This window comes from Electrona antarctica (genome assembly GCF_951216825.1).
Source record: "Electrona antarctica genome assembly, chromosome: 22".
Lineage (NCBI taxonomy): Eukaryota > Metazoa > Chordata > Actinopteri > Myctophiformes > Myctophidae > Electrona > Electrona antarctica.
In genome coordinates, this window is record NC_136805.1 from 6,603,095 (window position 1) to 6,628,401 (window position 25,307).

A 25,307-nucleotide genomic window follows, 5' to 3' on the forward strand; every position below is an offset into this window, starting at 1 on the left:
ATCAAGTGAAAACGAAAAGTAGCTACGCAGTATGAGCAGCAGATATACGTACAGTAAGCGGGAAATAAATGACAACCAAACACCGATATAGAAAAGGACATCGTTCTGCTTTCAACCAAGGACCATCGTTTTAAATGTGGAGTTCAGGGTAAGAAAAATACGCTTCATGCATTCATTACAAATAGACACAAAGTACACGTGTGACAATATAACATTTTATTTCAAATTCTATAAAAATACATTATATATTATAACAGTCTGGTTATAACAGTCTATGGCAAGCCGTTTTAACTTTTAATCAAACCACCCTCAAACATTCCTCCCAACTGTCCATAACCTCATTCTTCCTAGGAGGAATGACATCACTTTTGACATTCATGTGTATGGGGCTTTTAGTTTCAGATATCCCTAACTGCTTCTAAAAAAAAAAAAAACATTCTGGATATCTATAATTTAATTCTTAATAGGACAAACTACCATTTCAGATATACTAAATTACATTTGCACTAGTCATAATATGAATTGTGGATATCCATAATTAGATTTCTACTAGTCACACATTTCACAATGTATTTTTGGATGTACAAAATGAAATTATGGATGTAAGGAATGTTTTTTTTAATATCTGAAATGGTAGTTTCCCCTAGTAAGACTTGCATTGTAGATATATGAAATGGTAGTTTCTCCTAGTAAGAATATTGTAGATTATGCAGAATGTGGATTTTAGATATCCAAGTTATGGATATTTGAAACTAAAAGCCTAATACATGCAATTAGATGCTCCTGGTTGCGGTTACTGGTGATGCGAGACTTCAGTTGAGTTCATCTGCCCTTCCATGGTTAATTCTTGCTGCAAGGAAAGGAAAAGCATCATTCTTTAGTCTTTAGACTAGGAATTTCTGTTAGAGATTTGAATACTGATACAAACAAGATACATTTCACCTGTGAAATAACCAGAGAAACATAATGGCCAATACTAAGGTACCTGAAGGATGTTAAGGTAGGTAGTATTTAGTGCAGGGTTAGCCAATAATTCACTTTTTCGTTAAGAACTCAAGAATTTAAACAATAATGTTATGGCATGCAAACCAGCAGACAAACCAGTCATACTGTATATTGCAGAGGAGATAAAACACCCAACATGTTGCTCTTCTAAGAGGAAATTCCTTCTGATGTTTTGAGTTCAACCAAAGACTTCTAGAACTAGAAAATCCATCTGTAGTTTGGACTCTGAGGTTGTCTCCCTATTCCATTGAGGCATTTTTAACTATGGTCTTGTGTAGGAAGTTTAAGTTGGCAGTGGAGAGGCAGACATAAACCTAGTGTCGGTCAACAAATTAACATTAAGCATCACATCTGAAATGATGAAACTCATTACAAAATACAAATTAAACTACTACATATCCAAAGACAACCCACCAATTCAGGAGACCTCACCAATACTAATACAGGATGGTACAGACAGTACAGTCTGTCAATACTCAGGTGGACTTACTTGCGGTTTGCATTTCTAAACACCCAGGTTAAAACGTTGGCAAAATTGGCATGCTTTCCCACCTTTCATTTATAGTAGTGTAAATATCTCCCTACATGTCATTACTTCCATTTTTTTGTAGTTTATTTTTCCTTGGGACTTTGCTCGCCTGAATGTAGGTTCATTGTACCACTATGAACTACTCAGTCTGAACTCATGAGGAAAGAAAAGAGCCTTACACCGCATCCACACTGCCAGTGATGAAATCCCATTGAATACATGTTTTTCAACTTTCCTGACGAGCGTGCCTGTGTGTTTGTGTGTGTGTTAGGTTGCGCACAGGTGGTGAAAAACAAGTTAAACCACCATGCTGTTTTCATGCTCATACCCAGACACCCACCCACCCAGCCAGCCAGCCACCCACACACACCTCCGTAAGGGAGTGGTTGCAGCACTCAAAAAGGCAAACCATGGCAGGAGATCAGTGTGAAGTGAACATACCTGGCTAGAAGACAGTATAGTCTTGGAGTGGAGTGCCATCTTAAGGCTAGCTGTTCCAAAGTCTGAAGTGTGGGCAGCGTTGGATGTGGAGAGTGTTGGGGAGCTGGTGGACTGTGGAATGAAGGTAGTGGGTTACCGTGCAGAATGATTTTATAATGAACTAGGGCTGCAACAATTTTCTTAATTATTATAAGACTTTTTAAATCCATATACACCCATTCTGGGCGGGAACCCCTTTTGGTGTTAGCATTATGTTGTGCTTTAGCTATTGAAAAATAGCAGATCTACAAGCTCATAGCGCGCCACGAGCTTGTAGGTCTGCTATTTTTGAAAAATCGAAGAACGACCGACATAGAAACATAGCTTTTTCAGAAAACTGTCAGGATGTAGAAGACATTTTTAGAATCTGATCTCAGGTCAAAATGGGTTAAATGGATTCGATTTTTTTTGTATTCATTCAATTGCTATGAACCACAACAACTCTTTACAGCATCTTACCTTTGCCATTTTGGCAGGCGCGGAGCTGACCTTTGGCAAGGTGGGAGTGGCTGCCAGCCGCCTCTTGGCTGGGGTCATTCTTGTAGTGCCGAAGCGGATCTCCTCTTCCTTTAGCTTGAGCTTCTTCTGTTGCTGTTAAAAAAGGAACATGTTTTGAAAAACCGTTCACAAATGAGATGACTTGATTATTAGTCCAGTGTGGTTTACCCTCTCCATCTTTTCCAGCTCCTTCTCTGCCTGGAGGTTGTTCCACTTCGTTGCCATGTAGTTGATAAACTGCTGCCCGTTAACAAAAAAGTCCTTGCCGTGCTCTTGTTGCCACACCTCAACCTGTGCCTTGAGGGTCTTCTCTAGCTGGAGACGAAACAGGACATTGACACCAAACCGGGTCATTTTTTTTTAACACTGAGGATGTGTGTGCTGTAAAAGTTAAAAGCACCATCAATGCTGTACAAGTAACACCACCAGTAATGCATGATGTAAAAAAAATTATAATAATAAAGTACCCGACACTTTTGTCTCATCAATGTCTGTTATTTTTTAAATGACTCATCCCTGTATTTAGTTAAGACAAAATGGTCAATCTACAAGCTCACAATTGGTTAGATGAGCTTTTAAACTGCCATTTGTCATCTAAAATGACATGCTTTAAATAGGGTTGCCAGGGTTAAGCTTGCAGTTCAACTGCAAGCCCTATGCATTGGCCTGTTGAACCAATATCATACAGTACATGCTTAAAGAGCACCACGTACTGGCCAGTGTTGACTATGCACCAACCATGCAGTAAGCAGTAACTTCCCAAACCGGGAGATGCAGGGCAGGGAGTTTCTTTTTTGGCTCTAGGCATAGTCGACACATGCAATGCCAATTACAAAACCAAAACAAGTGGGCCTCTATGGGTAGCATTTGAATACCAACAGTTATATCTGTGATAATTTTGTCATCAGGTAAGCGTGCAGACAAATGTATCTTGTGCCTATAGAAAACATTTAACGATCTGCTCACCTTGGACAGGCCTTTCTGTATATCAGACCTGTGCTTCTGTTCTTTAAGAAGGTTCCCTCCTCGATTGTTAAATCTGGAGGGATCATTGGCCTTTTTCTGAGGTGGAAGAATATGCATACAATGAGTTGTTACTAAAAGTAAAAGATTGTACAGTGTTATCTTCATTATCAGAACACATTCGGACGAAAGGTTCCATTCTGGTTTAATATTAACTTGTAAAACACACACACACACACACACACACACACACACACACACACACACACACCACCACCCCCCCCGCCAGAGAAGAGAGAAAAAGATAACCCACCTGGCCTAAATACAGGCATAAGATGTGCACACAATCCTCAGAGTGTGACAGAGTACTCACATCAAGCTCCACAAAGAGTTCCCAGTTTTCTTGCCACTGTGTGACTCCCTCAAACAGTACTCTGTGGTCCTCATAGTACTGGTTGAGAATCACCACCTCCTGTTCGTGCAGGCTGAGAAGCTCCTCTGTGAAGTTGTCTTGAGAAAGATGCAATCATTGCATGTACACATTTGTGGAAAAGGCCGAATTGTGGATATTACAGAGCATGCACCTTTGTTCAACAATTTCATTAAAGGACCACTTCACCACTTTTCAACTTCTCTTCCTATAATTGGTCCTAACTAATGTTCATGATAAAATACCACCATTTTTTCTACTCAGTCTGTGTCTCATAGGAAGGCTGTGGGCAGTTCAGAAACCCGTCCACCAGTGACATCATCGATGGTGAATCCAAGCTAATAGAAACGGCAGGCTTTCTTTTCCTGAAAAGTTGCAATGTAAAAGTTGAAGCCATCGTTCTCACAATAATAAAAATCTAAATATATTTTAAAACAAATCTTGTTTAAAAACAAAATCTGCCTATTGATGATGTCACTGGTGGACGGGTGTCCGAACTGCCCAAAGCCCTCCTATGAGACACAGACTGAGTAGGAAAAAATGGTGGTGTTTTATTATGAACATTAGTGAGGACCAATTATATGAAGAGATGTTGAAAAGTGGTGAAGTGGTCCTTTAACCACGTGAACGATTGGTGAACACAGCAGATCTACAAGCTTATGATCTATATAAGCTTGTAGATCTGCTGTGTTCACCAAATGTTAATCGTTGCCATTTTCAACTAAGATGGGAGTTGGTTTAAGCGGTTGACGTATGCACAGATCAATCATAGCAAACATGGTTTAAGCGGTTGACGTACTGTATGCACAGATCCATCATAGCAAACAAACACCTCCAATTTAGGCATTTAGCAGACGCCCTTTATCCAGCAACTTGCATTAAGAAAGATAAACACACGCATAGTACCTCAGTCACCTAAGATTATATACACTGACACCACGGCGCGTAGTCAGCACCTCAAACTGTGACTCCGCCCACCCCCAGGGGAAGTTGTGATTCACGCTCGTTCACTGCAATGCAATTTGCTGCATTTTCAAAACAATAGTGAGCAGAGTAGCGATTATCAAACGTATTTGCAATGCCATACGTTGAAAGATCTGTTGCCCGTGGACAAGGCACGCTACCTCCGCAAGTTAGATAGCATCGGCATAGATGTTTGTCCGTATGGGATTAAGGATTGGACCAAGTTGCATTGGCAGCCATAGAAAATTCTTACCCCAGGCTAAAACCGGATGTGACGTTTTTGGGCGTTCCTGTCTAGTGTATAGGTAAACCAAGAACCTAGCATCAATCTAAAAAGTATGATATAAAAAACATACATTACATTTAAACCCCAGGTCAACAAATGAGCCTGGCAGGCGTCTAAATAACATGCCATCTAAGGTCACATTCTCACCTAAAACTTCGGTAGACTCGATGCGAATGGGCGGAGAAGTTGGGATTCTTGCATATTTAATTTGCTGCGGTTTGCCTTCACACTGGCTGTGTCAGGCGCAGCAAGGAAACATAGCAGGGAATTTTATCAATGTGGATCCGTTTTAAATCGCAGTAAAGCTTTCTGGTGTGAATGTCACCTAAATTACATTTTAACCTCTGCATTAATAGTGTATGGTCGTTTAGGTTAGGGCAGAAATTTAAGAGCGAGTCTGCAGTTCTAAATGTAATGGGGAGTTTGCCCAACCTTTTATTCTACTAAAGAAAAAGCATTTGTACACATTTTATACAAGGATTTCCTAGACAGTCATGAATATTGATGAATTTAAGAGGGACCAATTGTCTGATTATCAATTATGCATATAGGGGTGATCAGGTCCAGATGCCGGGCAGAGGCCTTTTGTGTCGGTTCTGGACAACCGTGGGTCCGACCGACTCGACACCGGGAACTGCACTGTGGTGGGGCGAACGGTTCTCGAGTTACGTAGACACACAGACTTGGTGCATTTACAGACAGATTTTCTTTATAATAGATTAATTTAGTAGAAGTTAGATCGGGTGTCAGGTCAGCCACTCACCATCGTAATAGGCAGTGAAGGCTTGCCGCTGCTCCTGGCTATAGAAACACTTGTCCCACAACAGGACAACCTCAGCTCTGATGACCTCAGTGAAAGATTTCAAGTTCTTCAACTTCTGCACCTCCATGCGCTGGAGCTCATCTTTGAGCTGGTCAGGCAGAACACAGCCAATGACGTTTCAATTTATCTCAATTTGCAGTACACCTCGTTAGCGATCATCTTGATCAATATGCTGACAATGAGAAATGGTATCACAACAAGGTCTTACCGCCTCTCGATTCCTGTTCTTGGAATTGAGCATGTGGTCAGACATGACCTCCCTCTCCTCCTGAGGAATGTGCAGTCTCTCCCACAGGTCCTGGATCTTGGAGCGAATTGTAGAACAATACTGCTCATTTTGCAGCTTTGCTTCTTCCATCTGGTGGAAAAAAAATGGATGATTGGCAAGTCTTTCTATGAATATTCTTTATCTCCATCACAGCTTTATTTACAGACAGGAGGGGTGAATATGATTATGAACCATGGTTAACTTGTCAAACATTTGAGTGGTGCAACCACTCCTATAAAAGATAGAAAATAGCGTTTGTTCACCACCAAGTGTCACTGTTGCACAACCTAACACACAGACACACAGGCCAGGGAGGAGGGCTTGTACAGTACAGTACAGTACAGTACAGTACAGTACAGTACAGTACAGTACAGTACAGTACAGTACAGTACAGTACAGTACAGTACAGTACAGTACAGTACAGTACAGTACAGTACAGTACCACTCAATTCAGATGGGTCTTATTTTTGAGTGGTGCAACCACTCCTATAGACAGCTATGTTTGGCTGTGTCCGTCCCTGTGTCCCCGAAAATAGCGTTTGTTCACCACCAAGTGTCACTGTTGCACAGCCTAACACAGACACACACACACACACACACACACACAGGCCAGGGAGGAGGGCTTGTACAGTACAGTACGTACAGCACAAGTACAGTACAGCACCACTCACTTCAGATGGGTCTGATTATTCCACTTGATTCAGTCCGTTGCATCATAACTTATGAACCCTACAGCTCACAATGCATTGCAATCTTGTAGATTGGCCATTTCACAGTTCTAAGCGATTTGGTTTAGACTAGAGAAAATAATGTGGGGGACGCCAGTCAAGTGGTTAAAGTGTATCTGAAGCCTTTACCTGACCGAGGTGGAGTTTCAGTGTATCTGAAGCCTTTACCTGACCGAGGTGGAGTTAAAGTGTATCTGACGCCTTTACCTGACCGAGGTGGAGTTTGAGGCCATCAAGGTTGCTGATGGACAGGCAGAAATATGCCTCATCCTCACATAACACCTGCTTCTCAAAACTGCTTTCAGGGACCAACTCCAAATCATCCATTAACGAAATGACCCGCTTCTTTATGCTGCTGAACTCCTCAAGCCTACGCTCCTGAAAAAGCAGACAGAAAGCAGGAATGCCATTTAGTTTTTTGTGATTAAAATGTATAGGGTTGAGTACTCTTGAGTAAGGAGGGGCATTTCTACAACATGAACCCAGGAGAAGTCCAAACGAAAAGGTTCAGATTGTCAGCCATTTCATAGAAAACACAACTAGACCCATTTTAGCTCCAATGTGACTCAAATGAGCTAGGACTAGCTTTTATACATGTACCCTTACAGCCATGATGATGAACTGTTATATCCATGCCAAGACCTAAACATGGACTCCTGTGTGTAGAGTAAAACCACAAGTCAACACAAGATAGTTGAACAGGATAATAGTCAAACCTAAAGGGTTTACTGATTAGTTCTCCAGCATAAGTGCAGTGGTTGAGTTGGAGACTTGACGCTCATACATTACCATTTGGACAGCACTACTAAAGTATACAAACGCACACTAAAGAATGAGTATTTTTGGTTGATTTGGATTTGATATTACAAGCTCTTGTCAATTAATTAAGTAAAATCTGCACTATGGTCAGTGACCCCAGGACTTCAGAAAAGTAGCCATAAAATGTCAAAAACTGGGAAATTGCAATAAATAAACACCAAGCATTAAAGGACCACAAATCTGCCTAATGATGATGTCACTGGTGGACGGGTGTCCGAACTGCCCAAAGCCCTCCTATGAGACACAGACCGAGTAGGAAAAAATGGTGCCATTTTATCATGATTATTACTGAGGACCTATTATATGAAGATAGGTTGAAAAGTGGTGAAGTGGTCCTTTAAACCTTCTCTTTGGCCAGGTTGTCCAGGTAGGAGCGGTAGGCCTGTAGCTGCTCCAGGGATGGTACATCATCATGGCTGATGCTGTCGTAGGGGGAACAACACATCCCGTTACACAGCTCACGGTCTGTAGACACGAGACCACCGAGCACTTCCATTCTGTGGCTCTTCTGTCTCCGCAAATCCTCCACACATGTTCGAGTTGCCTTCTCCAGCTCCAGCATGGTACCTCCCCTTTCTGCCTAAAGACACATGGTGACAAAGTTGTACCAAGGATTTTAACCCATTTTGACCTGAGATCAGATTCTAAAAATGTCTGTTTGAAAATGACAGTTTTCTGAAAAAGCTAAGTTTCTATGTCAGTCGTTCTTCGATTTTTCAAAAATAGCAGACCTACAAGCTCATAGCGCGCCACCGAGTGGCGCGCTATGAGCTTGTAGATCTGCTATTTTTCAATAGCTAAAGCATAACATAATGCTAACACCAAAAGGGGTTCCCGCCCAAAATGGGTCAATGGACAAAACATATGAATGACGTACTAAAAATCAAAAATGTGTCTGTGGGAATGTACCTCAAAGGGGGGCAGATTAAGTTTTTTGCCCAGCATGTCAATTTCCTGCTGAAACAGTGCTATGTTTGCCGCCATTCTTGTCTTCATAGTCTGTTCCTCCTCAATCATTTTGTCCAGCAATTCCTTAAATACAAGTTAACAGGTGTTCATCAGCCATCCAGTTACCAAGGCCAACCGATGGCTGACTTCTGCCAGATAATGTGGAACTTACTTTAATGTGTTTAGACACAATGTGTGTTCTCTCTATGCGCTGTTCTTCTAGAATGCCTACATCCTCCCAAATGTCCCCCAGTCTATGCAAAGCCCTGCTGAGGTAGGTCACTGCCTCCTCTGCATGAACTATACTGGAATGACAGAAGATGAGGTCAAGTTAGAGATCAGATGCTCAAGTGTAAACAAGTATAGTTCGATAGGCCAACATATCTGGAGTGAACTGAAAGAGTTTTAAGCTGAAACCAAATTTAGCATCTCAAAAAGTAAAATAAATGAGTCCCACAATGTTAATTAAGTAGTTGACAGTTTAAATCTTGATTTGGGTTTTGTCTTCCATGTTCAAATAATTTACTGTATATGCACACTGGCTAATGTTTCTACCAGGATTAGGAGGAGTGAGGACCACGCAACGGCAACAGAACAATTTAATCTCACTTTTCACATACAAATACCTACTATTACTAACCTTCTCCTTGTGCTCATGATTATGGTACCACTGGCTTCTCCACTTTACACCTCAGGTGCGTGTCACGTGTGTGAACCCTCCTTTATATACTCTATGGTGTGAACTTTTTAAATATTGCGGGGGTCCTCCGCCTGGTGACGCGAGGTTAGTATGACTATGAGCTGCCTTGGCTCCAGGGGGAAAATATTTGTTATGTATTCCCCCCTATCTCCACAAATTGGTATATTCCAAGAGCCAGGTTCAGCAGGTGCAAAAATTGCAAAATACATAGTTAATTAGCAAGTTGCAGTGGTGTGCAAATTGGCACTGTGGGCTGTGGCAGAGTAACCTGACTCTGCCCTCTGGGAGAAGATACAAAGAACCAAAGTGGAAGTACATCAGATTTAAGAAATCGTTTGTACCAGCATCAACTAAGATGTTGAACGAGGCTCTGAAACAGCAGTAACTGTGTGAGGCTAGATTATCCACATCATCTGTGCTGTAATGTATTTTTGTTTGTCATTGATGTTTTATGTGTGGCTGTAGCTGGGGTGAAAGCCCAAGACAAATTTCCCTTGTGGACAATAAAGTTTACCTTGACCTTGAGATGGGGCAGCAGAGCTGCAGAGAGTACACTGCTGGGGAACCAGGTGTACTCTCTACTGCCCCATCTGGCGGAGTCAGGTTAGTGGCAGAGAGAGCGCAGAGACATTTGTTGTGTTTACTTGTGTGTTTGCTTGTACAGTAGGCTAGTAGCAACCCGCCCTACATGCCTTAAAAATTAAATTAAAAATACTGCCCCAGCAGCAGCAGAAAAGAGTGACAGTGTATATTAATATTCTTGCACACGCACACACAGGTCATTGCAGCATTGGTCAAACAGGCGAGGGAACACGGAGTCCCAGCAAGCAAAGGAACATCATCACGTCACAGGAGCACAGGGTACATTTTGGCCGTGTACGACGAATCCAAACACAAAACAAATAAATGCGAGAGCATAAAGAAAGATTCCCCGGCCCAACCTAAAGTTGATTTATAATTTAGATAAAAAAATGCGTTTGAAATTGCATTCAATGGCACGCTTTTTGTGTATTCCCATTTCCCTGTGGGGGTGGAACTGATCACTAGCCATTATTTGGAGTGGACGTTCTGCAGTTGTTTTTACTTGTAGATAAAGAAAAAGATTACAAATATTTAATGATTTAGCTGTAGTATTAAACCCTAGAAGTAGAACTCCCTCCTCAGGTGAGAACCGTGATCTGGACCAGGTTGGACCAGGTTGGTAGGGGATCGATTCCGAGACGAGACCGACGGGAGTCGAGACCGAGACCAGAAATTTTTCTTTTTGAGTGGTGCAGCCACTCCAATGAACAGCAATGTGTGTCCCTTTGTCTGTCTGTCTGTCTTTTTAGGTTCCCTATGTCTGTCTGTTTAGAGTACCAACAGGTGACAACCCCCCCGGGGACCTCCACTCGGTAGCTCTGTCATTTCTCGACCGTTTTAGATGCGGGCGGGGAGGGGTGGGTCACCGGAACCCGGGCCGTCCCCCTGGGTGCGTTCCTGGGGGTCTGGATGTTCCTTGTACAGTACAGTACAGTACAGTACAGTACAGTACAGTACAGTACAGTACAGTACAGTACAGTACAGTACAGTACAGTACAGTACAGTACAGTACAGTACAACTCAGTTCAGATGGGTCTGATTTTTCTCATTTGATACAGAAAACACTGCGAGAGCAGGCAGGCGTGCCAGCTGCGCCCAATTATACTTAACAAGATAGCTGTCTATAAGCGCCAGACAGCTCTCTTAGAGACCGACACACACACACACACACACACACACACACACACACACACACACAACAAATTCACAACGCATATCTTTCTCACAAGGTCATTCATTTACAAACTAAAACATAAAGTTGGCATTTTTTTAAGTACAGTAGACACAAGATTTCTTCCGGACATTAATGGTGTGTGTGTGTGTGTGTGTGTGTGTGTGTGTGTGTGTGTGTGTGTGTGTGTGTGTGTGTGTGTGTGTGTGTGTGTGTCGTCTGTGTGTGTGTCGTCTGTGTTTGTGTGTGTGTCAGAGTGTTACTAGCGGACATGGAGGGAGGGAGGGCCGACAGACGGAACAGCTTGAGGAGAGAAACGACGCTGGTTCCTCAGACTGAGGTGAGTCTGTTGTAAACTAGGGTTGGGAACCGAGAACCGGAGGGAACCGGAGGGAACCGGAATCGGAACCGTTCCTGGAACCGGTTTTATCACACAGTCACAGCTGCTATGTGGACTTCACCTCGCTCTGATGTACAATTTCAATAGCAGTGGTTCTGTAACTTTATAATTCATTATTTAATCTGAGAGTGTACACTTGTACTGTACACACTCAGAGTTACAGACCTATTTGGTTAAAGGGAACCATGGCCCATTTATTTCCATTTGTACACGCTATTGGCCTCATGGCTCGGCAAGGCCTACTTACTTACTACATTTACCTTGCAGATATCACCTCACCTCATGTACATTTAGTAAACGTCGGGTGGTTCATGTTGCATTCTCACAGCAGCTTCCAACACGTAACGAGAAACTCCTACCCCAAAAACCAGATATACAAGCTATCACTGATTATTTATCCCACCGCAGTTCTAGGAAAGCCCTGCTGTGATTGGCCAGTAGTCGTTGTGATTGACAGTTCTCGTTTTTGCGACCAGTCATTACTCTCAAACCCTCACCCTAAACCTAACCCCCCACGGGGCAGCACACCTAAACCTAACCTTAACCCATGTCTAACCAATGACTAGTCTAAACTAAGTATGCACCCCCCTAAACCTAACCCGAACGGCCTAACCTCAGTAAAACTATGCCTTCCCGGGAGCCAATCACACACATGGTGAGGCGGGTCTACCCTATAACGTTGGTGGGATTCATAATCACGCAGCAGTGACACTACCTGAGAGTGGGAGTCGATGCTCGCTGAAGGGGCGTTTGTTTTACAGGGTTAGGGTTAGGTTTAGGCTTAGTGTTTTAGGACTCCCACGCTCTCCAAAAAATCACACCCGTGTGAACTGAGTGGTGTAATATAGCCTGTCTGACGTAATGAAATCATGTCTAACGTAATGAAATCACACCCGGGTGAACAGGGTGAACATAGCAACCATGCTCATTTTTTCTGCACAGACTAACAAAGCCAGTTGTAGGAGTGGTTTACACCACTCAAAAAAAGAGAGTACCGCAGTGACACAGCACACAATTATGACAACTTCCTGTTTGTGTTATTTAGGAATATGACATAATTTCCTGTTTGTGTGATTTAGGACTATGACATAATTTCCTGTTTGTGTTATTTAGGAATATGACATAATTTCCTGTTTGTGTTATTTAGGACTATGACATAATTTCCTGTTTGTGTTTTTTTTAGGACTATGAGCAGAAGAAGCTGTCAGCGACCCGAGGTGAGTTGTTGACCCTTGACCTCACTGTGTTTCAAATTCTTTATTTAGGAATACCCCATTGAGATATAGGGCGCGTTCGGAAATAGCGCACTGAGCGCACTGTGCAATGCAAACTAATACTTTTTACGGCTCTAGCAGAGATTCTAAACTCGTTTAATTTCAAGGACCCTCAGTTTGAGATGCATTAGTCTACGGACCCCCATTTCAAAAAGTGTGTGTGTGTGTGTGTGTGTGTGTGTGTGTGTGTGTGTGTGTGTGTGTGTGTGTGTGTGTGTGTGTGCGTGTGTGCGTGCGTGTGTGCGTGCGTGCGTGTGTGCGTGCGTGCGTGCGTGTGTAGCGATGCAGAGGAAGCCAGTGCTCTCGGAGGTCAGAACTCCGACAGACACCTGGAGCGGTCTGGGTTTCTCCAAGTCCATGCCCGCCGAGGAACTGCGTCTGATTGGCCGACGCAGCTCCATGCCCGCAGACGAACTGCGCCTGACTGGCCGACGCAGTTCATACAAGCCCTACCTGAGCAACGGCGCCACCCAGGGACAGGTGCAGGTAAGATTCAATACATTTTATATTTAAACATTCAATGCTATGTTTCATTAAACTGTATAGTACCTTTAGTATTTAAACATTCAATGCTATGTTTCATTCAATGTATATTACCTTTAGTATTTATAGAGAAAAGCTTTATTATATTATTATATTAAGTATACTATTTTAACGACATATAAATAGGATGCCAGTATCAAAGCTTTATTGTTTTTATTATATTAAAATATTAAAATTGTTATTAGTATTTTCTTTTAAAATGAACTTAAATATGAAAATCTATTAACTGTAACTCAGCTGTCTGTGTGTCTGTCTGTCTGCCCATGCCTGTCTGTCTGCATGTCTGTCTCTCCGCCTGTCTGTCTCTCAGTGGGCGTGGCAGAGGAGTAACTGATGTTTCTGTCTGTCTCTCTGCCTGTCTGTCTCTCTCTTGTAGTGGGCGTGTCCGAAGAGTAACTCAGAGAACTGGAGAGACAGACGCGGCTCCACATCTTTGTCGCCACCCGTCTCACCCTCTTCGCCCTCCTCTTCATCACCAGATCACAGCTCCTTCCCTATGTTTACATCTTCTTCTAGTAGGGGGCGACACGACACTTTCTGTGAGCTTCTAAATACTGGCACTATATGCTCCTGCTTCGAGGCATCGGACATGTCTAGTCATATATTAGTTTAGTAGCAAACATTGTTACTTTATTTCAGTATTTATTGGTAATTGTATTAGATCTTCCTGTTTTTGCCTTGAGCTTATAGGTAGTGGGTACTGTACTTACGAATGTTATTTGTCTGTCCTAAATGTTGTCCTGTATTTATTTTGTTGGTACTGGCAGAGCTGTGTAACATTATTTGCCTTGTCTCTTGGCCAGTTCACACTTGTAAAAGAGACTTTAGTCTCAATGTGTTTTTTACTGGTAAACAATAACACCAACATTCTTTGACCTTTGACCTCCAGCGGAGAGTGGGGGCGTGTCCTCATCCAGGAGGGCGTCGACCTGCAGCCAGCGAAGCCCCTCACCACAGCAGGACTGCGACCGATTGGCTGAGCTGCTTAAGCAGCTGGGCGTGGCCAAATACACTGATGTGTTCACACAACAAGAGGTACGCTTACATGCGCACGCACGCACGCACGCACGCACGCACGCACGCACGCACGCACGCACGCACGCACGCACGCACGCACGCACGCACGCACGCACACACACAGTGTATTACATAGACTGTCGCAGTCCCACCCCCTGCGAAGGCACCAGGAAATAATTCCCCATTAATTTTCCCCCGACTTTTCAAAAAGTATTTATTTAAAGACCTTTAAAGTCTCGGACAAAGCCAACTCGGCAGATGACAACTCATGACAATAAACAAATTTTTTCGGCCGAACAGATAATTAGAAAGATGAAAAAAGGTCAGGGTACGACACTTTGTTGTTGTTTTACTTCTTTCTAATTATTTATTCGTCCAAAAACAAATGTGTTTATTGTCATGAGTTGTCATTTGTCCGAGGCTTTTAAAGGTCTTTAATATAATATATATATATAAATACTTTTTGAAACGTCTATGGGGAAAATGAATGGGGAATTATCTCCTGGTGCCTCGCGTCTTTCTGAAAGGGGGTGGGACTGCAACGCTCTATTGTGTAGGCTACATGTGTTGATGTACGTGTGTGTCATAATGTGGTGATGTCATAATGACTGTGTGTGTGTGTGTGTGTGTGTGTGTGTGTGTGTGTGTGTGTGTGTGTGTGTGTGTGTGTGTGTGTGTGTGTGTTGTGTGGTGTGTGCGTGCGTGCGTGCGTGTCAGATTGACTTCCAGACGTTTCTCACTCTGTCTGACGAAGACCTGAAGGAAGTGGGTGTGGCCACGTTTGGAGCCAGACGCAAGATGCTGCTGGCCATATATGGTAAGAATGATGATGTCATAACAATGATGTCATAATGTTGTGAAGTTCCAGCGTTCCATAGCCTCAGTGGATGGAAACTTCTGATTGGTTGAAACACCGTTGTGGACTGAAACTTCAAAATAAAATGAGAAAAAAAAGCCATTTCACTGTAAAGGTCTTCAACTGTGAAGCCTCAACCAGAAATAACAAGGAAAAGAGAACTAGTTAGTCAGTTTAGTAAACCAACTATAAGAAAGTAAAACCAGATATTGTTTGTCAATATTTGTACGTTTGTAATATTTGTCAACATTAAATCTGTGGACGCAGACCTGAAGCAGAGGAGGCGGAGCTCGGACACGCCCACCATGAAGCCCGCCTACCTGGAGGGCGGGGCCAGTGGGAGACTTCCTCCAATCCTGGACGTGGAGGCTGCTGCTCAGAGCTGCCGTTGGTGACCTCAGCTGTCAATCATCTGATGGACAGCTCACTCCTGCTCACTCCTGCTAATAGAGCGTCGCAGTCCCGCCCCTTACCATGGACCAGGAAATGATTCTCCGTTCATTTTCCTCATAGACATTTCAGAAAGTATTTATTTAAAGACGTTTACGCCGCGGACAAAGCCAACTCGAGTCGTGACAAATCATGACAACAAACACAATTTTTGGGGCCGAAAAAATAATTAGAAAGAAGAAAAAAACGGCAGGTTACAACACTTTTTTTGTTGTTTTTCTTCTTTGTAATTATTTGTTTGGTCCAAAATATTGTTTGTGTTGTCATGAGTTGTCACGACTCGAGTTGGCTTTGTCCGCGGCGTAACCGTCTTTAAATAAATACTTTTGCAAATGTCTATGGGGAAAATGCATTGGGATTCATTTCCTGGTCCATGGTAGGGGGCGGGACTGCGACGCTCTATAGACTAGATCAGTGGTCTCCAACCGTTTTAATATCGTCACTGATACACGTACTCTTTCCATTCATTTTCACGGATGATGATACTGTCCCTCTGAAGATATTACCAGGGAAGATCAATGTAACTGTGGAGCAATGCAGTTAGACATGATGATGCCAAATTCCATGGAGAGGAGGAGATTCTTGGGGTCCCATGCACCCGAAAGATATATTTTTCTAACCTATAACTTTTTATAATCCTTTTGTCTAGTTGATGATTTTGATGTTCCCAGAGCTAATTATTGTCCCATATATGTTTTTTTTCCGGCTATGAAAATGAAAATCTTTAGATCAACATAGCTCCTGAACTATACAACCGGCAGAAAACGGCATTTTATTTTTGTCTTCTACATGATGAATTGGTTAATATTTGCCATGGTTCAATCATGAGTTCCATGTGTATAACGCAAACCTTAAACACCATTAACAATAAAGAGACAATACGACGTGAAATGACACATGACGTACATTTCCCCGGCCTTCATTGTAAACTTCATTCGTTTACAAATCAAACATTGAACTAAAGACAAACATTAAACATGTGTAGGCCTATAGGAGGGGGCGGGGCTGGCGCCCCTCAAAAGTTGTGAAGTTGTGTGAACTGTAGTGATGGAACACTGTGTACATCAGCTGCTGTTTGGACCCCATCTAGTGTCCATCAGCAGACACTACATGTGTCTGAAGATGATGGATTCTATCAAAACAGTCCATGGTTTTGGATTGAACTATTAGTATTCAATGAATACTTAGTTTCCAAAGACAAGCACAGTAAAGTACAGTTCAATACAATGTCTGCTATTAAACATCCATTGTGTCCATACTGGTTTTAAAATAGACAATGTATTCAAATATGTAAATCGTCTCATTATGCACTATTGAAAAAATTTATGAAGCCTCACATCATTGCTGAATGATGAATGTCCAAAACATTTATTTTTTAGCATTATTAATTATTTCTACCCAAGCAAAATGAAAATAGATATGGTATGGGCTATGTTTATATCATGGTATCGCTAAAAAAAACATAACTTTTATTTTATTTATTATAATGTAATTAAATATAAAAAGTTTCACCACTAGCCATCTAATTTCTAGGCTACTATCACAGGAGTGTGCGTGCGTGACGTGTGTGTGGTGCAGAGTGCAGATGATCAGTCTTGATTGAAAAACAAAGTGTGGGATCAATTCACTCAGAGTGTAGAGTAGGAGAGTAGCGACACGCTTTGATCTCACCGCAAAGCGGGTGCCTATGGGCTATAGTTCCAAACATTGCTCCTATGGCTGGAACTATCCCATTGAGATATAATGAGCACTTCCGCATTCCATTGTTACAATGGGAGTCAACACTAGTGTCGCCACTCTCTTACTAGATTAGGGCGGCTACTCAGTCTGAATTCACTTTGCAGGTTGAACTGTTTGCAGGTACGCTACAGCAACGACGTAGAGTCTGTGGGGGCCGGGGGGCCAGGGCCCCCATGAGGAATTGGACCAGGGATCTCGGCCCCCATGAGGAATTGGATCTGAATATATATTCGCCTCGGTTCGTCCCGTTTGTGCCGCATCAGGTCGCGCCCGTTCGCGCAATTCTCGCTTGCATTGACTTTGTATGTAATCGCGCTGTTCTAACCATCCAAGTCTGACACCTTAACACGTCTGTTTTCCTGTCTGTCCGGGGCGGGGGGTGGTGGACCGCGTTGCCTGTCCCCTTGTACACATGAAGATCAGGCATTGAAAAGCTAATCTGGGTGCTTAAGCAGGTGGAATACGAGACGGCTCGCCCCTTTTCCAACTCCCCCAAAAGTCCGGAGAAGTCGCCCCAACAAAGAGAGAGAGATAGTTTTACATGTAGCTGTTATGTCTCACTGACAGCTGTTTGATTGTGCTGCGCTCTTGCATATTCCTGTGTTGTTTGTGATGATTGGGGGGGATTATCTGGGATCGGTGGCCGAACGGATAGCGGAGCGGTCTTGATACCGGAAGGTCGCCAGTTAGAATCAGCTGTCCGACACTTTAAAATTACCACCGCTGAAGTGCCCTTGAACAAGGCATTGAACCACTACGATGAAATGTGTTCTATGAGCAGGGCCTGGCTGGAAACAAGTTCTTGAGCTTAGCCCAGATACCCTGGGTAAATATAGTAATCATTTCATTTCATTTCATCGACTACTTCAGTCTTGACATACAACATGATGTGTGATGATGTTGCTTTGCCTTATTATTGACTCTGAGTTTTGAAAGTAAAGAAGAGTTGTGTTTAAGCTGTCATGGTCCACTGATTCACAATAGTAGCCTACTTTTAAACAGAGAGAGAGAGAGATTTTTACCTGTACTATATTTGTACATGTACTTTGAGATTTTTCCTGTACTTTTAAACAGAGAGAGAGGGGGGGGTATGTGTCTAGTTGAGAGTGGAGGGGGCTGTGTTGTCAGCCTCTTTTGTTTGAGTGTGATGGGTCGTAGACTCGTTACTACAACAAGAACAACAACAACAGATCAACTGTAGGAATGTAACCATTTATTTGAGAGAAATAATATATACAGATGCCACAAAAAAAAGATATACGCTTCTTCAATACTAGAAGAAAAACGCTTCTTCAATACTAGAAGAAAAAGAGTTGAACAAAAATATATACGCTTCTTCAATACTAGAAGAGTCTTGGGAGGAGGAGCTGGTGGTCACTTTGGTCAGTGGCGTGGTTGCTCTAGGGTGGGGGAATTGGGGAGTTGGGGAATTAGGGACATCTGAGCAGGACACGATGGCGTGGTGTTGGGGGGCAGACGTGGTCAGGATGTCGACGTAAGCCGCCGGGGAAGGGACGATAAACTTGAACAGGCCCTGCTCGGCGGTGTAGTCAAAGATCACGGGGGAGTTGGTGTTCAAGATGTCAATGTAGACCGCTGCGGACGGGACATCTTCAGAGATGAACACGTCCGGCTCATCTGTGTCCCACTCTGGTTCAGAGCTGGATATGTTGGAGTGTCGGATGGCTTTGTCCATGGAACCACCTAAAGAGAGAGGAGAGAGACAGAGAATTTAGAGTCAATTGGATTATGATACAAAATAACCAATAAGTACCATGACATTCCATTGGCATCTTGGATATATCTGACATATATATCTCCACTTTTTGTTTAACTATAGCTGCATAATTCCTTATCATTATATCTAAATCATTATATCTATTATCACTGCTGATTCAGGGACTACAGAGATTATGAAAGAGACATTTTGAATCCACAGTTAGTGATTAATTAGCTCAAGTATCCTCACTTTGAATCTAATAAAATGCCATAAATATCTATTAGCATTTTGACAGAATATGCTATAGAGACATCTATGGTATATATTTACTATAGGTGACTCAGACCATACTAATACAAGTCTTTTTTCCTCATTTGGTCATTGATCCTTACCTGTACATGATGTCCTTGAAGAGCACTGGTATGGTTCAAAGCGGTGCTTTTTCAGACTTCCTACTTTGAGTTTTAGTCCTTTGCTCTGCGGTTGTCTCCTGGTCATTAATGTAGGCATCGTGTGTCCGTTGAGTCCTGCTGCTTTCTCTAGATTCAGATGATCTGCTCTGAAGAGTACACTGTCCCCGTGTATATATGGGGTCTAGTCAGGGTACTTAGGGTCCTCTCTGACCAATCAGGTAACCCCTTTACCAAGGTGTGAGTTGTTGGTGGGGGGAGTGGGGGGTATTTGCCCCCTGTTGCATACTCAATGGTCTCGCATGGTCTCAATGGTCTCAATGGTCTCGCACCTTCCTACCTACATGACTGCCTGCCGAAATATGTCCCAAACCGCCCCCTAAGGTCTTCCACTGCTGGCCTGCTCGCTTTGCCTTAAACAATGGCAACTAAAATATACAGGGAAGCAGCTTTTTGCTTCTACGGGCCGACGGCGTGGAACAAACTCCCACTGTACCTTCGACAGGCAGCCTCTGTAGACATTTTTAAAGCTCAGCTCAAGACCCACTTCTACACCCTTGCTTTTAATTGATTTATTTGTCTTTTAAAAAAAATGTTATTCATGTCCTCACTGTATTGTTTATGCCCTGCCTTTCTTTTCTTTTTTTGTGTAAAGCACTTTGAGCTGCATTTCATGTCATGAAAGGTGCTATACAAATAAAATTTTATTATTATTATTATTATTATTATTATTCATCTGAAACAAAATACGTTGTAGTTGTTTCTAAATAATACATTGTGAAATAATAAAAAGAATAAAGATCACAGTCAGATTTACTTTATATAAAAGGAACATTTTCTCACATGGAAGACGAAATATGAAGGCATTATAATATGTACAGCAAATTAATGAAACTAATAATGTTCATTAAATTAATTATAGTAGAGTATAGTATAACGTGGTGCTTGTATTGATGCGTATGTATTGCAGTGTAAATAGTAATGTGTGAGTCAAGTCATATATCATCATTTATATATTGAAGTGAAATACAAATATTCATATTTCATGAAGTCATGTCTGTAGCCTATTCTCCCCACATAATTTTTTCTATGGGCCTCTGTGTTTCACCTTTATTGTACTTTTAAGGTCTGTCAATGAAGCATTCAGGTTTCAAGTACTGTACTTTTAGGCAGACATAGCAGAATAGTAGAACAACAAAATTGCAGGTAGGCCTACCATGACATGCAACATAAACATGAGTGCATATGGCTAGTAGTAGTAGACTAGTATGAAAGTCTGTGAAAGATTCCACGTAAATTGCGCTGCCTTCATGATTTGAGTCATTTTCAAAAATCCACCTGTTGGTGGCACTGTAAGTCTGTGAAAGATTTCACAGGCTCCAGGTCCCAGCTAAATCTTTAACTCTAACGTTTTTTAAACAATGAAATAAGCAACTCCATACCATGACATGCAAAAACGAATGTTACTGGATAACATTATGTTCACTAGTCGGAATAAACACACCATTGGGAGGTTTAAGGGATTTATTGACAGTGAGGAAATGGAGGGATGGAGGAAGGATGAATGAATGCAGATGTGTAGGTTCCGGGGGGGGGGGTCGCCGACCCTGGAGTCTTTGGGGAGGAGGTCGTATGGCACTAGTCGTGTGGCGTTCGTCGTAAGGCGTTCGTCTTACGGTGCGCATGGACGATATCCCCCAGCAGGAACCTGAGAAGGAGAGGAGAGAGAGTTTTGTTTTTAATCGTTTGATCCACTTTTGGCAAGGTGAATGTAGTGGTTCTAGTGCCGAAAAGCTCCTTTGGGGGGAGCGGGGAGAGAAGCTGCTGTGGAGGTGAAGGGGTGGGGGTGGGTTGCGAGAAGCCTGTGGGAAGGCGGCTAGTGTGCGACGCAGCGAGGCGGGCGAAAACATGGAGGATTCTTGGTGGTACTGGGCAGGTATAAATGGGGACAGGTAAATTGACGTAGAGGGCGGAGAGTGGCATGAAGGCAGGGCCAATGTGCGTTTCTCCTCCTCCTGAAACTCTGTTGTTTCAACTCCATTAAACATGAGTGCATATGGCTGTGGCCCAAGTTTAACATAATGGTAGTACAACAACAACTCATTTCAGTAATGGATGAATGGAACACCTTGGAATTTCAAGTACTGTACTTGGAATGGAATGTCCAGAACAATGGAGGGGAGTAAGCCATTCATTATCCATGCATAATTTTCATTTGACCAACAACAAACGGGTTCTAACTGGTTCTACAGGGCTGCCAAGTTTCAGAAAATACCAAGAGTGAGACCTTAGTGACCTTAGTTGTACTGTACTGTACTGTACTGGCACACCCGAAATCATCATATATACAGTTAATATGTGCATGTGTGTTTGTGTTTGCGTTTGGTTGCGCACAGGTGGTGATAAACAACCACGCTGTTTTCGTGCTCAGACCCAGCCAGCCAGCCAGCCAGCAAGCCACACAGAAAGTGTTATCCAAATGCGTTTCGATGCTGAAATCATCTATAAATATCGCATTTACACTGTTTTGTGTTGACAGATAGTCACGTGACTGACGTGACTGACGTCATTCATCAAACATTAAAATAAAATAATGTTTTGGTACTTTATCCACTCAAAATATAACTTTTGCGCATGCATTGCACACCATTTGGAAGTGTAAAATCATGTTATTTTTTACACAGAGTGAAGAGATGAGGGTTGCGTCACAAATTACTGTATAACATTTTATATTTAATATCAAGCCAGCCAGTACAAATCATTACCCAGAATGCATCACGACTGCTCTCATAATAAATAATAGTCTTTTTTATCCTATTCTCCACAAATACAAATCTTAATGGACCTACATTTAACAGAACTTATATTTTCTAGTTGGATGTGAGACAAATCCTATTTTAATGTAATTTAATTTCATTACGTTTCAATACGAATTGGATTAGTTGTTTCGCGCATGCGTACTGTGTTCACCATTGCTATGGACGCGTCAGACTGTGAAGCGTCCAAAAATGAAGCGGCTGGAGGAACCAAAGGCTTCATAATTTGAAGCATAGGGGTACTGACAGATCTTCAAAAAAGGACGAGTAGGGGGTGAGAGTGTGTTGCAATGAAACACATGGATCTGCACGTTCGACTCATTACTCTGAATGATGATAACCCATTTGCACTTGTGTATTCCTTTCGTCTTGTTTTTCTTTAACGTACACAGGCAAGACCCACAATAGTGGCAATGTGCCTGGAGGCACTCGCCGAAAGCCCAAAGTCGGTTCGGGGGATATGATTGTGGATGGCCAAAATTCAGGTATTTAACAGTGTTGATTTTGACACCAAATTCTGATGTAGTTTTAGTCAGTCTTTTGAATAAAATTCCTTTGAGTTTTAGTCACAGTTAGTTGACTAAATAATACCATAAGATTTTAGAATGGTCTTGATGGCATCGCAATGGCAGATTGTACACATGCATGCTGAAAATAGCCGATCTACAAGCTCACAAGCTTGTAGATCTGCTATATTCAGAACGCAACACCCGAGCACAACCAAACATCAAATTACTGACTTTTAGTGCTACTGGATCTCTTCTCCACTAGTCCCTCTAACATTTTAGTCTAGTTTTTTATTTGTTGACGAAATTGTCAATATTTTTACTCTTAGTTTTATGACCCCAATGACCCTCCCTGCACCAACGACCCTCCCACCACTGAGGATCCTGACAGGTAAATGTATTATCTATGACAGACCCGTACAATTTAGAAAACTATCCCTCTAATGCAGGGGTGTCAAACTCATTTTGGGGCAAGGGCCACATTGCGCGAAAGGTGACTTGATGAGGGCCGCGGCCAGTTGCAGCTCACGTGGGTTGACTTACACAGTCACTTGGCTTTGTTTTCTTGACTAGCACGGGCTAAAGGCCAAGTGCAAAACACCTCTCTGCTGGACATCACATGATAATCCACAACAACTCAACTTGTAGTTGAATAGACTGTTAACGAGCCCATCAGTGACAACATTCCGCACCTGGGCAGAGACAAAGCAGTCTACAGCAGGGCCATTAGCGGGGCGGGTGGGGGAGGGGGAGTAGCAGCTTTGTTTCCTTTTTGAAAATCATCTCGAGGGCCGCATTGGACCTCTCCCTGGGCCGCATAACCAGTTTGACACCCCTGCTCTAATGGGTCACATAGATTCTATTCAAAGGTTCCTTAGACCAACATCAACAGGGAGATGATGACGGGGGATGGAGTGTGTAGCTGAGGGTTACTTACTTACTTAAAGGACTGTATGCTGGGAATAATTGGCACTCGCCCGGGTCGCCCCTGTATGTTGGTTAGAAGAAATGCAATGGACCACCTAGATGTAAAGATCTGTTCTGTCTGTGTTTCATGGCCACCTCAGGCTCAATGCTTTTCCAATGGAAGTCCTGTTCGTCCGACATGTGTGTACGAGGCCTCGGAGTCTGAAATGTCAGTGCGATGCGACCCCCTCCTCCAGTCCTCCTCCTGTCACAAGTGAATCGCCTAGCGCAGCCCTCTTCATAATAAATACCTACATATACACAATCACATTACACAAATAACAGAATTGCTATTTTTTATTATAATAACACTCTTAAAAGAAAAAGAAAGTCCAAGGCTCGGCCTGGCCCGACTAATTGGCAAAAATTTTTGGGCCTGGCCCGAAAACGTCGGGTCGGGTTCGGGCAGAGTTTGAAAACTTTACCTAGATGTAAGCACAAGTGAGAAGACCTACTGGGCATTTCTGCTCGTAGCGCGCCAACGAGTGGCGCGCTACGAGCTTGTAGGTCTGCTATTTTTTTGTAAAATCGTGAAAATGCGGCACAAATCTTTGAATATATATATATTCTTTCAGAGCGAACGTTTTTAACTCAAATCTTTGCTTCTGAGGGGTTCCTGGAACGACAGTCAGGTGCTGTGACATGTCATTTTTGGGGTTCTTGACATGAAACATTGAGCACCACACTGATACAGAAACATCTTTCAAAAAACGGTCAAATGTCACTGACATTTTTAAAAGTTCGATGTCAGGCCTAAGTGGGTTATTCCCGGAACATCTCTGGGTGGTGGAGCAGCGACAGGGACGTCTCCCTGCCACCGCAGGGGACTTGAAATTGACTTGCTCTTGACAAGACGGCAAACTGCAACAAAGTATGCAGACATAATAATGAATAGCACGGGCTAAAGGCCAAGTGCAAAACACCTCTGCTGGACATCACATGATAAATTGGCTATAAAACAAATGAATTGACTTACTTACTGTACATAATTATTTCAAATGGCATACACATATCGCTGTACAAAAAGTTTGTACAAAAAATATAGAAAAAAGGTAAACATCAAAAGTTTAGAAAAACATCAGTTTGTACAAAAAAATATAGAAAAAAGTTAAGTATAGAAAAAATTTAAACTTCAAAAAAATATAGTAAAAAGTTGTCATATCTAAAAACATCAGTTTGTACAAAAAATATAGAAAAAGTTGTCATATCTACAAAAACACTAAAAAGCTTTCGCTGGTAGCGGCGTAGCTTGTTCTCTGAAACCATACGCAGCTGCATTTCATACTGTATGCGACAACGACCCCATTAGCCCCCCTCCACTCTAATGTGACTGCAACCAACCAAACCTGTTTGATGGCCAGATGTGGCCATCAGCAGAGCACCCACTGCTTTGGGGTGGGGGCTTGTCTGCCCTTT

At 42.5% G+C, this 25,307-nt stretch overlaps 3 protein-coding genes across 5 annotated transcripts in view; 1 reads left to right on the top strand and 2 right to left on the bottom strand.

Moving 5' to 3' along the window:
* LOC306914807 (kelch-like protein 24) overlaps positions 1–25,307 on the bottom strand; it is a gene marked incomplete at its 5' end in the record, with an annotated part of 245,141 nt that overhangs the window by 171,894 nt on the left and 47,940 nt on the right. The gene's annotated exons all lie outside the window — the stretch shown is intronic.
* Positions 202–9,435, bottom strand: LOC306915706 (protein regulator of cytokinesis 1-like). Of its 2 annotated transcripts, none has more exons than XM_079493240.1 (13): positions 9,381–9,435; positions 8,913–9,045; positions 8,702–8,824; positions 8,136–8,372; positions 7,181–7,351; positions 6,186–6,335; positions 5,918–6,065; positions 3,849–3,985; positions 3,479–3,574; positions 2,681–2,827; positions 2,474–2,599; positions 1,976–2,086; positions 202–850 (listed from the first exon to the last, which is right to left on the bottom strand). In XM_079493240.1, exons 1-13 carry the CDS (start codon positions 9,395–9,397, stop codon positions 794–796), a joined length of 1,653 nt encoding a protein of 550 aa, XP_079349366.1. In that variant the 5' UTR covers positions 9,398–9,435; the 3' UTR covers positions 202–793. The 2 variants fall into 2 exon arrangements, with proteins under 2 accessions (XP_079349366.1, XP_079349365.1); XM_079493239.1 differs by having other exon boundaries at positions 2,474–2,605.
* LOC306915707 (protein bicaudal C homolog 1-A-like) lies at positions 12,679–15,831 on the top strand. 2 transcript variants are annotated; one of them, XM_079493241.1, is made up of 6 exons: positions 12,679–12,810; positions 13,148–13,353; positions 13,787–13,949; positions 14,300–14,445; positions 15,145–15,244; positions 15,551–15,831. In XM_079493241.1, the coding sequence occupies exons 2-6, from the start codon at positions 13,150–13,152 to the stop codon at positions 15,676–15,678; spliced, it is 741 nt and encodes a 246-aa protein (XP_079349367.1). In that variant the 5' UTR covers positions 12,679–12,810; positions 13,148–13,149; the 3' UTR covers positions 15,679–15,831. The 2 variants fall into 2 exon arrangements, with proteins under 2 accessions (XP_079349367.1, XP_079349368.1); XM_079493242.1 differs by having other exon boundaries at positions 13,787–13,925.

Coding starts and splice junctions, on each gene's coding strand:
- LOC306915707 (XM_079493241.1), top strand. CDS start 13,150: ATGCAGAGGAAGCCAGTGCTCTCGGAGGTCAGAACTCCGACAGACACC. Junction 13,950..14,299: donor GGGGCGACACGACACTTTCT/GTGAGCTTCTAA, acceptor TTTGACCTCCAG/CGGAGAGTGGGGGCGTGTCC. Junction 14,446..15,144: donor ATGTGTTCACACAACAAGAG/GTACGCTTACAT, acceptor CGTGCGTGTCAG/ATTGACTTCCAGACGTTTCT.
- LOC306915706 (XM_079493239.1), bottom strand. Junction 2,828..3,478: donor TACAGAAAGGCCTGTCCAAG/GTGAGCAGATCG, acceptor TTTCGTCTCCAG/CTAGAGAAGACCCTCAAGGC. Junction 2,087..2,473: donor CGCCTGCCAAAATGGCAAAG/GTAAGATGCTGT, acceptor TTCATTCCACAG/TCCACCAGCTCCCCAACACT.